The following is a 15,586-nucleotide window of genomic DNA, read 5'->3' as shown; positions in this document are numbered from 1 at the left end:
TGTTACTCAAATTGCATATGTATGTGACGTTTCAGCTCAATCGAATACATTAACCCAAACAAGCATACATATTACAAACAAACATTGCAAATTAAATAAGAGATTAAAAAATATCTTTAACGTATTATTGTATTAATATTTAAAACGGACCCTTTTCAATTTCATATTTCCCGTGCGAGTGCTTTAACAAAAAAATCTAAAAGCCATTTTGCATTCCTCACAAAATATTCGAATGAAACCACTCACCGAAGGCAATTTCCTTTTTTCGAGTAAAATGGATTCCTGTTACACCGAAATTTTTATTACACATTTGGGGCATCAACTGAATTCATACAAAAAAGTCCGCGATGTGAAATGTCTATCTTTTAAGGATAACTTACTATATCCATTCTTAACTTCTAGAAAAAGATCACGTAATATGTGGCATTTGCAAAGCTATTTACATGGATACATTATTAACAATTATCAAAATAAATACGTTAGTTATATTAAGCATTTCATACAGATTACAATGGTCCCTTACACCATACAATTTAAATGAATATTTCAGGAGTAATCGTAAATCAAAGTTTCATTTCGAGCCATATAATTGTACGAAATGTTAAAGACGCTATCCGCAGTTAGTTCAAATTTTTACCACCTTATGCGCTGGGATCGCTTTACTTACCCCCACCACGCACTTCGCACGGTCCCAATAGTAACATGAGATAATTGAATGTTTTTACGGAACCCTCGGTGCGTGAGTTAATTGAACTCGCGGTTAACCGATATTTTTTCTAAAACGTGTTTGATTAATTTCCACCCCAATAATACAAGAATTCGGTGTAAACTCGTCCACCCTTTAAACGCCGACCCAGCAAATGCTTGTAAAAATTGGTCCGCCAGTTGATAATAAAAGGGAATGTGTGCCTTTACCTGCCCAGCACTCCGGTCACGATCCAGAACTTTTACAGTTGACGGCCAGCGTTTTGTGAAGCTAAGTGGCTTTGTAGTTGTGTCGGCAGGTCCGAGGGAAATGAGGGATGAATAGATATTAGGCAATTGATCAAATCTGCTAGCGAAAATATTTTATTTTATTATTGAGGATTACGAACAGTGGCAACAACACCAAAATAAACGACTAGAAAAGATACAAATCGAGGAAAGCTTTTCCCATATAATTTGTATAAAAATGTTTTTTTTTTTTTCATATGCTATTTTTTAATGCCAATCATTTCCATTCCTATCCAGTATCAATAGTTTCTTAGGCGTGTTATTTATTGATCATACTTAAAATATCGTAATTGCTACACTAAGAAAATAAAACAACATTTCTCGCCTTTCTCATTATTCTATAGGAAAAACGCTTATTATTCTAGACAACACTTTCACTTCAACTACTTTAGTTCCAGACAAAAAATAGCCTAATGCTATTCGAACCCAACAGCATTCAAAGGATTTTAAGCCTTATCACCACTGGGATACAGTATAACGATTAGGTCGACTATTGTCAAGTGGAGGTCTAAGAGATATCGTAAATCATCGTAAGTTGGCGTGCGGGAAACTTCGTTAGTATGAAAAACTGCTGCTTTTACCGTTATGAGTTGCGGTATACACATTATCTTAGGAAAAGTTGGAAAGAGTATACATTGATCTATCTTTCGCAGTCTATATGTACACTACGATATTTATAAGCATAGGTAAAGATATGTAATTTTGTGTGTATGTGAGTGTGATAAAGGAATCTGTTACTTAAAACAAGGCAAATATCTTATTTCATGCAAGTGTACTGAAGAACAAAGGCCTATATTGTTATATATAACTCCCTAGGGAGTTATTGCAATTTTTTTATTATTATGGCACTAAGTAATTCAACAAACTAAGTAGCGTAAATAAGTTTTACTTTTAAAATACTGATTACTGACGTTTATAGTTTAATATTTTTGTTTATGTTAAAAATATCTAATTTTATTAATTTAATAGCCGTTTAAAATATTATTACATAATTTTAAATCGTGGCTGCATGCCGAATAGGTCTGTGCCTTCAATGCCTAACTTCACAAGGTGCCTCTCACCAGCACGCCGCACACGCCAGCTAAGCTACCGGTCGCCTTCACCGCGGCCCCGCTCAAACGGTATCACCAGGCTAGGGGTCATGGGGTTGGGTAACGATCGGTAGCGAAGAGCTGGCCTACACCAGCCACACAAATCGTCCCCCAAAAGACGGCCAACTGACCTGCCCACCGGTCGGTGGGGAGCGACCCGCAACAGCCGCCGCAGCCGGAAGGCAGAAGTGGCCCCTCATACCCCCCTGACGGGGGGTATCGAAAGAAATCCAGTCCAGCCATCACAAGGTGACAATATGGCGGACGAATGTTTGATATTATCACCATGTTATAGAATTATTTGCCTTAAAATTAAGTTTTTTCTTCGCAAGTGTGATTCGGGGTAAGAATATTTCAACCCTCACTTCCAAAATTTTACTTATCCCCCTCGTTGCACAATGTACTACTTGTGCTTAGATCATTTAGAATACCCGACCAGAGGCTACTTTTGTGGCTCACTGTTGGCTATAATTTAACAGGTACAGCCTACCTGCTTCTTCTTCCTCGCGTTGCCATTTTGCCACGGCTCATGGGAGCCTGTGGTCCGCTTGACAACTAATCCCAAGATTTGGCGTAGGCACTCGTTTTTACGTAAGCGAGTGCCATCTGATCTTCCAACCCAGAGGGTAAACTAGGCCTGGTTGGGAACCGGTACAACCTACCGCTATTTATTAAATGCCAAGTAAAATGATCATCATGATCAAGTAAATGGATCTCCATTTTATTAAACATATTTTTTTTAAATTGTAGATTTTCTAATTTTCCAAAAAATTGCTGATGTGTGTAAAACGCACCAAAAATAAATCCCTGGTCCCGAAAAAAGTAAAAAATTACACCAATCCACAACCGCGACCTAACACATCCGATTCATGTAAGATAAGATAAGATATATTGCCTACGAGGCCTCGTAGGTTATAATAGACCCGTAGATCATACTTTAAAGAAAAGGGCTTTTCTTTGCATGTGAAGTTATGAATATCTTTTAAAGCTAAGGAATATGCGAGATAGACTTTATAATAATTACAGACCTAGGGCAGTAAAGTGAGAGATGTTATCTGAGGCTGAGGCTTTCTTATTCACTGGCCTAGGTGTGTAATGTGTGCATACTATTTTATTACTCGACGAAGTTTAACGCAGTGGGCCGAAAGTTGGCGCTTTGTTTGTTTATTTTTAATTATTTTATTGCAAGGAGATAAAACAGAAACATACAAGTGAAGAACAATACAATAAAAGCTAAAACGGCCCTGGCCCGGGACGTGGGTTCGACACTTTTTTCTGTGTTCGCACCTGGCTGTTGTAAATCCGCACTTAAACACTGCACTTTAAGGTTCACTTTACTGTTACTAAACACTGTTACTTTACTACTACTTCACTGTATCACTGTCACTTCATTTTTGGTTACCGACTTGACTATGGAAACTGTTTGACTCCATTGTTTTAGGAAAACACATCGTTATTTAGTTTGAATTTTAACATCTTTTTGACATCTAGCGATCAATTCAGTAACTAATTTACAGTATGTATTCTTATGCGGCAATTTTAAATCTCAACACTATGACAATTACAGGTGATCAGGTGATGCTTTCTATAGAAAACTGAAGTGTCGGGTGCCCCGATCCGGACCGTTATAGAGTGATTCATCCTTTAACCGGAAAGCGTCAACTTTCGGGGCAGAAAACAATATTTCTGGCTTTGGATTGGCTCCTTTGCAATATATTATATAATTATGCAATAAAGTGTATTATTTTTGTGCTTGCAGCTTAACACATCCAATCCCATCGGTTTAACATTGGCCAGCAAAATCGTGAGCCCCTATCATTGTTGGCCGAATGTTAATTACAATTGATCAAAACCATTAGAGTTAGAGTTTACGGTTCAATTTGTAATGTTTTTTAAGCGAATTTTTACAAAATATCCATAATGCAAATAAATGTTAAATAAAATCAATGGCAGCGATCATTTTATAATAATCATGTTATGCATTGTTCAATTATTATTTCGACCGGTCTGGCCTAGTGGGTAGTGACTCTGTCTATGAAGCCGATGGTCCCGGGTTCGAAGGTAAGGGCATTTATTTGTGTAATGAATACAGATATTTGTTCCTGAGTCATGGGTGTTTTAAATGTATATATAAGTATGTATTTATCTATATACCGCCTAAGATCCTACAAGCTTTGCTTAATTTGGGGCTAGATCGATCTGTGTAAGATTGCCCCCAAATATTGATTTGTTTAGTCACACATTATGTTTGCTGGCTTCCATATTCAAAGTCGTCCACTTACCACAAGGCGCGTCGTAAGCGCGTATTCCAGCGTCAAAATATAAAAGGACCAACGGGCTGATTTGAACTTTAAGATACGTCAAAAAATTCCTAATGATACGATATTCATTCATTCATTCGTTTAAAATTATATATGGCTTCACTCCAGTATCAGCTTTCAATACAACTAAAATTGTACGGTTAATAGAAGACAGTGTACGGTGATTTTCTTAGCTCTGGTAAAGCGATAGCTGGACTTTACAAGTGGACTATCGGCCGTTGACCCCAAAATGGTGGCTAAACGCGTTTACTGCTTAATAAGCTATCGTACACTTTAAACAATATGAATGAGCAAAAAACAAAGGAATCAATCACGAGACGTAACTATCAAGATGACGCTCGAGCCGGAAGACCAAGTGAAATTTTTGTTTGCAGAAACGTCACTTTTGTCACTGACATACCTAATCTATAACGTATCTTTAGCAAATGTTTGACGTAGGTACCTTAAACTTCGAATCGGGCCGTCATTCAAACAATAAAAAAATCAACCGAAGTTGTTTCACTACTGTGAAGTGTATTAACAATGCAACTATATTCCAAACCTTTTTGTATTGAAAAGTGCATCCGAGCTTGCGAAATATGATTCCATATTTTGCACCAATATTTTTCGAGCCCCAGGAGTGTGTGCATAGTTCCGTGTTATTTATTTTTGTTACCGGAATTGCTATGATTCATTTTACTACTACATTTTACCTGGATGCGACGTCAAATGTTTTGCTGCCTGTGGTTCGCCTTTTATTAGGTACCTACTTGCGTTCTCTTTCAGTGCAAAGCGCCCGATTTTCAATACAATATGAACACACCTACGCGCTTACTTAGGGTCAACACATATACCCACGATACGACGTCGTATCTCGGTAGCCCCACGGTAGTCAGCAACCGCGGTAGTCAAGTGTAAATATGGGTGTACACATCTTATTCAAAAATATGTCCCATAGCATCTTATTCCAGTGTAATAAGAGCGTAACATATTTATGAGACGATTCTCTCGATACATATTTTTGCAGCTGACTGTACAACGCCGTAACGTTGCACGGCGCCGCAACGTGAGACGACGTCGTATCGTGGGTATGTGTTGGCCCTTACTTATAAGTATGTATAAGTGTATATTATGTTGACGGAAAATCGCGCCCATGAAGTCTAAACACATCAATTAATTACTTACTTCAATGAAATTATATCAGCCTCGCAGCTTTAGCCCTTTGAACGCTACGCCTATCATGCGCGGTGCTTTTTGGAATGCAGGAAAGTTAATTAGAATTGAAAACATTTAAAATTAACCATTACAAATTGAACCGTAAACTGTAACAAAAGCGGGGCTGGGTGACAAAAGCGGCCGTATTATACACGATACGGACACAAACAGCTGCGGTGCCCCGTAGCTTAGCAAAGTCGGCAAAAACTATTCACGTCATGGGCCCCTTGAATAATAATCTACCATCAGGAATGACAGACGCACCTAGTTTGTTAATCTTTAAAAATAAACTGAAAAATTTGGCTTGTTGAGCGGTCGTTCTATTATATACAAAATTTTCTGACTGCGAAATATTGATGAAAATACTGCCTAATAATAATAATACCTACGCAAGTAGCTAACGTATTTTAAATAATATGTCGTAATTTTAATTCCTTTTTATGTTTTTTGTACTAGTTATGTAAATTGACATGTAATACCCTATTACCAATAAAAAATGAGTATGAGTAACCGTCTATTACGGTTACGTAATTTACGTTCTCTGACGGTCAAAGGATTAAGATATTTTTTTAAAGCAAATAAGTATATAAATCGTTTAAAAGTGAAAACGGATAATATTTTATCGAAGTTTTTTAAATGCGACCTGCGAGTCGCCCGTGGCACGTAATTTTTAACATTGAAGAGGGAAGAATAGGTTTGCGGTCCAAACCGAACCGAACCAAACGTACATTTTTGATGAATCGAATGTTTGTAGGAAAACGGTTTCAACTAACTAAATATTAAAAAATTCTTTGGATTTTGATGTCGATCGCTTTAGCATAATATATTCTAGATTTATAGGTTTCGCATCAAAACAAAAGACATAGTTTTCATACAACAAAAGTATAAAATGTGATTAAAACTTGGTCGAATTAAGCCGTTTGTTTTATAAACAATTTTTTTTTTAAAGCGAAACACTTAAAACTAGAATATATGATGCTGAAGCGATCGACATCAAAATTAAGTGATTTATTAAGATTTAGTTAAAAACAAAGCTATTCTTCCCTCTTAACAACAAAAATACAGCTTAAGTGCAATCGGCAAGGTTATTTTACCTACATATTTTATTTTATTGTTTTTTAAGGGACAACAAACAACTATACAAATACAATCTACAAACGGTATTACATTATAAGTGTTGTTTTTATGTACAGCCAACAACGTTATCCACAAGTTACTTATACACATAAAGTTGATAATACATATGACTGTAGTAACATAACTATGTCGATTGTACAATTTTATTTAGTAAGAAAATATAAAGTATGGGATATTGTAATAAAAATATTTTTCTATAAAGGGAGCATCAAAACTTTATTTCATCTAATGATACAAATCAGTTTTCGTCCAGCTTTACAATAATATGCACGTAATGTACCGACTAAATTTAGTTTACGTATTAATCAATAATGTTAACTTTTACTTGTTCTAAAAGTTTCGATTTCGTTCGATTGATTTTCTTATATTTCGGATTCGCCTTCACTGATCGTCTGACGCTGCTCCTTGTCATAACTCTATCGAAAACTTCTTCACTGGTGTCTTCGCTTCCGTCATCAGAGAAATGGTTATTCATGCTATCATCCATTTTCTTTGACCTAATTACTAATGGTTCTATCAAACTATCTGAAAGCACTGGGTCAGCCGACAAGTAAGAGTCATCGTCGCTCATAACTCTTTCACTACTAAGTTGTCTAGTCAACCCTTTATCTGTGTACGGGATATCTAGACTGGTCGACTTCTTTTCATCTTTCTTTTTAGTGCACTCGCGATTGCATGGCTTATATTTCATAGGTGAAAAATCTACTCTTCTTAAGAAACTTATTGATTCTGCAAATCTTCTGCTATATTTTCTAGTTGTTTTAGCTTCGATTTTGTTCGTGTCAGACTTCAAATTGCTTTCATCCATCGCTACTCCCGAGTCAGAATTGGAATCGACGGGTGCAACGATGTTTATTTCTGGTAAACTTAGTTCTTCGTGGAGTTTTAACTTTCTATTAAGCTCCTCGATAATTTCTGTCTGCTTCTGTATGATATCATCTTTATCTGCGATTTGTTTTGTAACTGTTTCTTTGCTTATCGCCAAATTCTCCTCGTAATTTTGAAGTTCACTCGACAAAAATTCAAGTTCCTTTTTTCTATTTGCTTCTAATTTCTTTATTAGAGCTGCCTGCTTTTGCAGGGACTCCTTTAGTTTTGCTATTTCTTGCTTATGTGAAGTTGTTAAAAATTTGATGATGTTGATAGCTTCTTGTAGCGTTGCTGGTTGCATGATGTTTTCTTTATTAGGGGACATTTCGGTTCCCAAATTAGATCTGTAACAATAAAAACGGTCAATCAGCGTGGTCATTATGGTGCAATAGCAAAGCCATAGTGGTATATAACTACTTCATTTATTCTTGTGCAATAATTTGTTAATGAGAGACGATTCGGGAACTTGTTTTATCTGTGAATTAAGAAAAAACACTAATCGTTCGTCCCATTTGCGTTTCGTCGTAGTATTAATTAATTGCTAGTCGAGTATGGTATGGGAGAACAATAATAATTCAATTAATTATTATAAGCTAATTAGGGTTCCATACCCAAAGGGTAAAACGGGACACTATTACTAAGACTCCGTCGTCCGTCCGTCTGCCATCAGGCTGTATCTCATGAACCGTGATATCTAGACAGTGTTAATTTTCACAGATGATGTATTTCTGTTTCCGCTATAACAACAAATGCTAAAAAGTACGGAACCCTCGATGGCCGAGTCCGACTTGCACTTGTCCGGTTTTTTTTACAAAGCGCTTATTCTGTCTTAACTTAATGTTTAAAATGAAATAAAATAAAAAGATTTTTAAAGTAAGGGATCAATTATAAATGTGCTCTTTTAGTATGTGAATTGTATCTTCTGTTGGTGATTCTTATAAACAAATAAATTATTCGTTAATTCAAAAATCTGCATAATTAATATCAGATGTCAGACCGACCGGTCTGGCCTAGTGGGTGGAGACCCTGCCTATGAAGCCGATGGTATCGGGTTCAAATCCTGGTAAGGGCATTTATTCTATGATGAGAACGGATATTTATTCCTGAGTCATGGGTTTTCTATGTATTTAAGTTTTTATAAATATTTATATATTATATATATATATATCGTTGTCTAAGCACCTGTGGGTACACAAGCCTTATTGAGCTTACTGTGGGACTTTAGTCAATTTGTGTAATAATGTTCTATAATATTATATCATTAATATGTAATGTTACTAATAGCTATTACTTTGGAACCCATAGTGGATTATAATATAACATAATGCATAACTTACACAAGTGTAATGTTTGTTATATCTAAGTGTACACCGGCATCGGAACCATAATATGATCTTATTGTTCTCTGGCAGTGGTTGTATTGGAAATAAAATATGTGCTATTTTTATATCACATCCCCACACCAACAATACAGTGTTGATACAAGGAAATATAGAACCATTGCAATGTGTAATTAAACAATGACCCCGTTAAGTTAGTAGGTACCGATTATGGTGACAATTACTTCAAACATTTACTTGTTTTGGCCCATTTCCACTACTTTTTTACAAGCTGCATTGTGTTCACTTCAAAAGTGGGATAATTTTGAAAATGGTAAATATTGATAAAACCCTGAAATTAATTTTGCTAAGAAAATGTTATCAGAAGAAGGTAGATAGTAGGTAGGCATACTAATGCGATTATGCACAACCTTAAAGGATAATAAATTACTAATCTAATTGGCATTGATCTAACGCAACTAGTTGCAGTTGCAACCAATTGCGTGCGTGATGCGGAACTGGTCAACCAATCGCGTTGTGGCGTTAGATTGCACGATTGGCTCGAACTCGTCCGCGTGACACCATTGTACCCATTCTTATTGCCCGTAGGGATCGTCTTTAGATGTATGTCAATGGATAAAATTATGACTTTTACGTTTTCTTAGCAAAACTTACAATTCGTCCGTCGGACTGTCCATGATAGCCTTTTATCTCTAAAATTATGTAAAAGGTATAATGAATACTTGAATGAAGTTTGAAACAAGTTTAGAAGATAAACAAAAACATATCTGGCCTCGACCTCGACGCACTGCATGACATTATTATTGCATTGCGCATGTTGTTACCAAGCGTCTTTGTACGTAAGTCGTTCACCGTTTTTGCATGCTACCCTCTCCTATTTAGATTTAAGCAAAATTATTGTTTTCTCAGTAAGTGATTTATGTAAATCTTTTGAGAAATAAATATCTTAAACCATAAACCATATTTATAACGGGGCCACTCCATGTATACACTCTCTTTGCCGGATTTTCATAGATGAAGTCTTCTATCCGGTTTGATCAAGCTAGGCCTGAGAACCTATTAAGTACACATCTAAAGATAGATTATTCTGTCTAAAAACAAGTTTATAAACGATCTGAGTTAAACTGTGGGATCCACAACTGAAACAGTAACAAAAACTTATTTTGCAAACACGTACGCCATAAAAGGAAATGGCTTCCCGTCTCATCGCCTGACCGTTCTTGTATTAAATGCCCGTTGTTACGTGGGAAACTTTATCTCGATTAATGATAAAGGAATAATTCATATATTCACAATTGAGAGTCTCAAGAACCTAGCCGCTGCCATACTTTTTAGGGTTCCGTACCAAAAAAGTACAAAAGGAACCCTTTTGGTACGATTCTGTCTGTCACATCGCTGAATATCTCGAGAACCACTTAAGCTATCGATTTGAAATTTGGACTAGTTATGAACAACGCTAACCCAGACACATTGAAAGTTTATTTTTTTTATTAACTATGGAAAATGCCCAATATGAAGAGGGGGCAAAATGTCAAAGTCTAGTGACTAGGCCAAGTGGGGTATCATTTGAAAGAGCTGAAATTGTACATATAGTGTGAAGTTTTACGTCTATTGAATAGTGTAAACTTTGTATGGGACCAGCATATATTCATATTCACATAGATGTTCATTGATTGAGTTCAAACAAACACACAATACAGCTATTAATAATTTCAAGGTTTTGAATTCGTCTAACTTTTAAATGATAAAAGCGCCATTCTTCGTAAAGCTAGTACCTATTTCAACAAAGTTTAAATAAACCATTTCACAATTTCTCGAGAACAATCGCAACTTTTTGAAACACTTTATTGCCTAGAAACTCTTTGTAAACAAGTTACATTACAAAACAATGTTTGAAAATGTTATTTATTTATTGAAGTGAAAACTTCTTTAGCGGCGCGCGCTGTGCACTTTTTGTGATGGGGAAAAAAATGTTAAACTCGCGACAGGTCACGTGACCGACAGATTCATCAGATTGAAAATTCGTAAGACGGACACGTGTCCTGATCGAAAAAACTGTTACAATGTCATTGAAGCCAGTAGACGCAATAAATGAATATTGTATTTTACCACATAAATGATAGTACTTTTATACTGATAATTAAAGCAATTTGTGCAAAATTATTCCCTAACCATTCCAAAACATCAAAAATGCACAACGTTAATATTCAAGTTTTCATTTCTACCGGCACTCCCGGAGTGCAACCCGTTGTTTTTTTTTTGTTTTTTTTTACCGTTTACCGTTTACACTCTATGCAGGTATTTGGAATGATTAGGACACAAATACTTTGAATTGTCATTTTTATTAAGCTCAACAAGGCAATCTAGAAGGCTTTGTGAATTCATGATTTTATCTGTGATAGTGTGTATTTGAAAATCCCCACACCATGTTTGGATCATACTTATAATTGACCTTAATTACCACATGCGTATACCTATTAGACACATTTTATTAACTAGTTATGAACCATAATTATATTAAATAGGCTCATGATTGGAGCATCAGGAAGACAATTAATTAATTATTTCGATTAGGATCATCTTGGTCTAATGCCTACGTCGATTTTAGGGATTAGTTGCCAAGTGGACCCTATGCTCCAATGAGCCGTGGCAAAATGCCGGGACAACGCGAGGAAGAATAGTTTAGGATCAACTTGGAGAGGCTTCATTTATTTAATGATTTGTGAAATCATTTCAATCAGAAAAAGTACAATTTCAATGGAACTAAAGGTTCAGAATGTTACTGAAGTTATTATGTACATAGTAACAAAAGTTCTTTTGATGTAATACCATTTGTCCCTGCTGGGCAATAGGCGCTTCATACAAATCATTCCCATCTAAACCAGCTTCATGTATTTTTTTAAGGTTCCGCAGTCAACTAAATCCTTAAAGTTTTTTGCATAACATTTTTGTATTTACCCATCTGAAGAATGTTAGTTAAATACCACGCGTTATTATTACGAGTCATCGTCAATTATATTGATGAAATTGATTCTAAAGTTCTGTTCATTGTTCTTATAACTTTACTAGAATATTTTTACACGATATTTTTTACAGTTTCTTATCTACTCTACACATAGAAATCGTACAACCGATAAGACTTAGATTTATTTAATTAAAGTAGGTATACTAATTTACATATGAGAACTTTTTATAGATAAACAAATGTACAATTGTTATGCCCATATATCTTGTGAAGGTCACCGAACTTGAGAACAAAGGAACTAAATTCTCGAAATTCCATAATACAAAGTGTACTAAATGTCAATGCCAGTAAGACATCTGTCAAATTGAGATGCGGGAAGTATTCAATTATAGAACATGTACTCTTGTTACAATGGTATTTCAAAAAACGAGGTATAGTTATCATGTCATACGACCACGTAACACAGACCCATACATTAATAAAACACGATCGTATTCGGTGGTCAGAAGTAATTTGTTATTTCATAGCGATCGCGTGCGTTTCTTTTGTGAATTACCAAGTAGTTATTTTGAATGTCAAACTAACTACATCATAGTAATTCACTAAAATGATACAGACTCCCAAATATTGGTATTCTAAGACTTTTTCTCGAGATTTTATGGAATTTAGAGGGGACCTCTATCAAATCCATTGGAATAACGCCGAGGACACGAAGAGACATCCGGGAAACGCTAAGACTAAATAAAATCACTACGAAAATCTAGGGAAATAGGACCATCCAAAAAATACACTTCCATTTTTATGTTAATTTATGTAGTAATCTCACATCATACAACTAAGGTTAAATTTTGTTTTTCTTTTCAGAGAATAGAACAATACATGTACTAGAAATTAAACTAATATTTAACAAATGAGAGAATTTACTTTTAGGTATACTTCGTGTGTAGCTATTATATTTACGAGAAGTAGAAATGAATGTATGTTCAAACATAAACAACTGCCGTCTCAACTTTCAAAACACACTAACTCTATACTGATTGAAATTCCTGCCTAACCATATAAAGTATTCAATCAACTATAGATTGCATAATTATACATAAAAAAATATACGAAGTGAATGCACTTCATTAAAATGTATAAAAAGATCGGATTGCGGTCAACCGGGTATTAAAAGTCGTAATGGCAATTATCGTTTAACCAATTAAACAAATACTGCATGTAGCCCCCGATTTATCTCGTATTTACATCACCTATTCATTTCAATATTGCATTTTATTTGTATGTACTATATACCTATAAACTATTAACAGGACAACATGGATAAACATTCTCACAGATCCTATCAGTTGTATTTCTCTTTATTTTAGCCCTTCACTGGTGGAGAAACTAAAGAAGAAATAAAACCCACCTGCTAATATAAGATCCCAAGACACCTCACAGAAAACAGGCCATTTAATTCACTCCACAAATGTCACTACTTTCACCACCGACGTTCGAACACTGACTGAATGCTAAGACCACATTGACATAGCAATGCAAGTGTTAAAATGCTGTTAATCACCACGCATTGTACTGCCAAGTTGGGATTTCCAACCACAAATGAGTTGCCAGGTAATTTTGAACCTTAATTAAAGGTATTAAGGTGGTATAATAAAGGGCAAACGGATCAGCGCAAGAGCAGGTATAGATATTTTAATCGCTTGCCGAATACGAGCGCATCCAAAGCTGAATAACCAGGTATTCGTGCGCTCTCCAATTACGGATAGTTATTATAGATCTCCACAAGTTATAATGGATCGGTGAGAATTCATTCGCGCTTACTTGTGTGAATGTGGTCACTGGTCAGGTCTCTACCGGTTAGCCGATGGCATTGCCACCTGTTTCTTTTTGTCTTTTTTGTGAGATCTTCAATACTAGTTTGATCCTGTCCTCACATGCTTGAAATTCATGTGGTTGGTGCAATTGTTAAAAATTAAATTGAGAGCATTGAATGCGTATTCTCATTACTTTTAAATGATTTTATTAATTATTATGCCTATGCCTCGATAATGACATGGTTATCATTATTTTATTGAGCAAACCGCCTAAATATCAGGCCGATAAGTTTGTGGTGTTTTAAGTCTCACGTGTTACTTTTTTTTTCTTGGTAACTCTTATTATTTATGAAAAGTTTACGGATTTTGGCTCACACTTTACTTTATATAAGTATTCTCTTCTTAAGAGGATTTTCGTTCTAAATCCGTAACATTAAAAAAAATTCAAGAAAACTGGAGGCGGTATTTTTTACGGCTGGTTTCTTCTGCGAGTAGGCCTTATGTGATCTACCACATATCATACAATTTAAAAATAGCATTATTCTGTAACGTACAAGTACAAATAACGGTTACGACAACATATTTGGTGGCTATTGGGACAGGTATTCTTTTGTGTGTATTTCTTCCGATCGGTACGAACTCCGCTATTTCTAACACGCTTTTCCATTTCTACAACACAAAAGTTTCCAGCTGCCAAACGGCATTCTTCCATTCGCTCCTAAACTATGCGATTTCGAGCTACAGCTTCTAGGAAGTTGGGATTCCGAATGAAAATAAAGAAATACCTACGTTGTAGCACCACAGGCTTTTCGCCTTCTATTGACAGAATGTCACACTCAGCTGAGTGCCAAGTACAAAGTTGAAAGAAATGCTAGTTTGTAATAGCGACTTGATTACCAACGTTTTGAACTACGTTAAAAAATGAACCACCAGTACTTACGATTGTGCAGCTAAAAGTGTAATTTTTGTTTGAAGAAACGTCACTTTTGACACTGATATATCTAATCCATATCGTATATTTAGCAAATGTTTGGCATATCTTAAAGTTCGAATCGCGCCGATTCAGAGCTTGAAAAACAAACAGTGAATATCTAACAAACCATTGTCTATATTTTAGTCCTAATAATCCCCATCTGTGGCCCATTTATCGAAAGGTATTAGTCTAATATTATTAGTGTGTTGCCATGGTAATCCATACGACTTGACAGTTCGTGGAATATTAGGGCCCCTGGGGCCCATTTCTCGAACGTCATTAGACTAATATTATGAGTCCACGAATTGTTAAGTCGTATGGGTTACCATATGACAACACACTAATAATATTAAACTAATACCGTTCGAGAAATGGGTCCCAGTTCGAGGATTAATAATATTAGTCTGATGCCGTTGCCCCTGGGGCCCATTTCTCAACGAACTATTAGTCAACGAACCGTCAAATCGTATAAATCTCAAAAATGGGCCCCTGTTTTCCGTTATTGGCAACAACAACATTAAAATGCCACGTGGAAGGTAAAATTCCAAATATTTTTTTATTCCATAGTAGTAAAAAGTGTTAATTAAAATAAAAACAAAGTATAGAATACTACAATTAAATTATAGCTTGATATTATATGGGTGTCATTAACTCTTGAAACAGCTCACAGCCCGAGCCCATCGGCTCCAACTTGGCCAATTATAACTTGCCTGACTTTTCTGCCAACAATGAGTTCCCGAAAACCCACGAATTTCAAGCCAACTTATTGTAAAACTTGATAATAATAAGTTGACAATGAGTTAATAAGGATTTTTTGAGTGCGAGGTTTCATATTTTAAAAGATAATAGTTCAATAAATATTATAGGGACATTCTTACACAAATTGAC

The 15,586-nt window shown here is 35.5% G+C and overlaps 1 protein-coding gene across 1 annotated transcript; it reads right to left on the bottom strand.

Moving 5' to 3' along the window:
- Positions 1 to 6,721: 6,721 nt before the first annotated feature.
- Positions 6,722 to 13,748, bottom strand: LOC133522657 (uncharacterized). The gene is made up of 2 exons (XM_061858049.1): positions 13,320 to 13,748; positions 6,722 to 7,950 (listed from the first exon to the last, which is right to left on the bottom strand). The coding sequence occupies exon 2, from the start codon at positions 7,929 to 7,931 to the stop codon at positions 7,038 to 7,040; it is 894 nt and encodes a 297-aa protein (XP_061714033.1). The 5' UTR covers positions 7,932 to 7,950; positions 13,320 to 13,748; the 3' UTR covers positions 6,722 to 7,037.
- Between the last annotated feature and the right edge of the window lie 1,838 nt (positions 13,749 to 15,586).

Source organism: Cydia pomonella, chromosome 11, assembly GCF_033807575.1.
Source record: "Cydia pomonella isolate Wapato2018A chromosome 11, ilCydPomo1, whole genome shotgun sequence".
NCBI lineage: Eukaryota > Metazoa > Arthropoda > Insecta > Lepidoptera > Tortricidae > Cydia > Cydia pomonella.
Note: the sequence above shows the minus strand (reverse complement) of the source record. Positions and strands in the feature narration are given on the sequence as shown.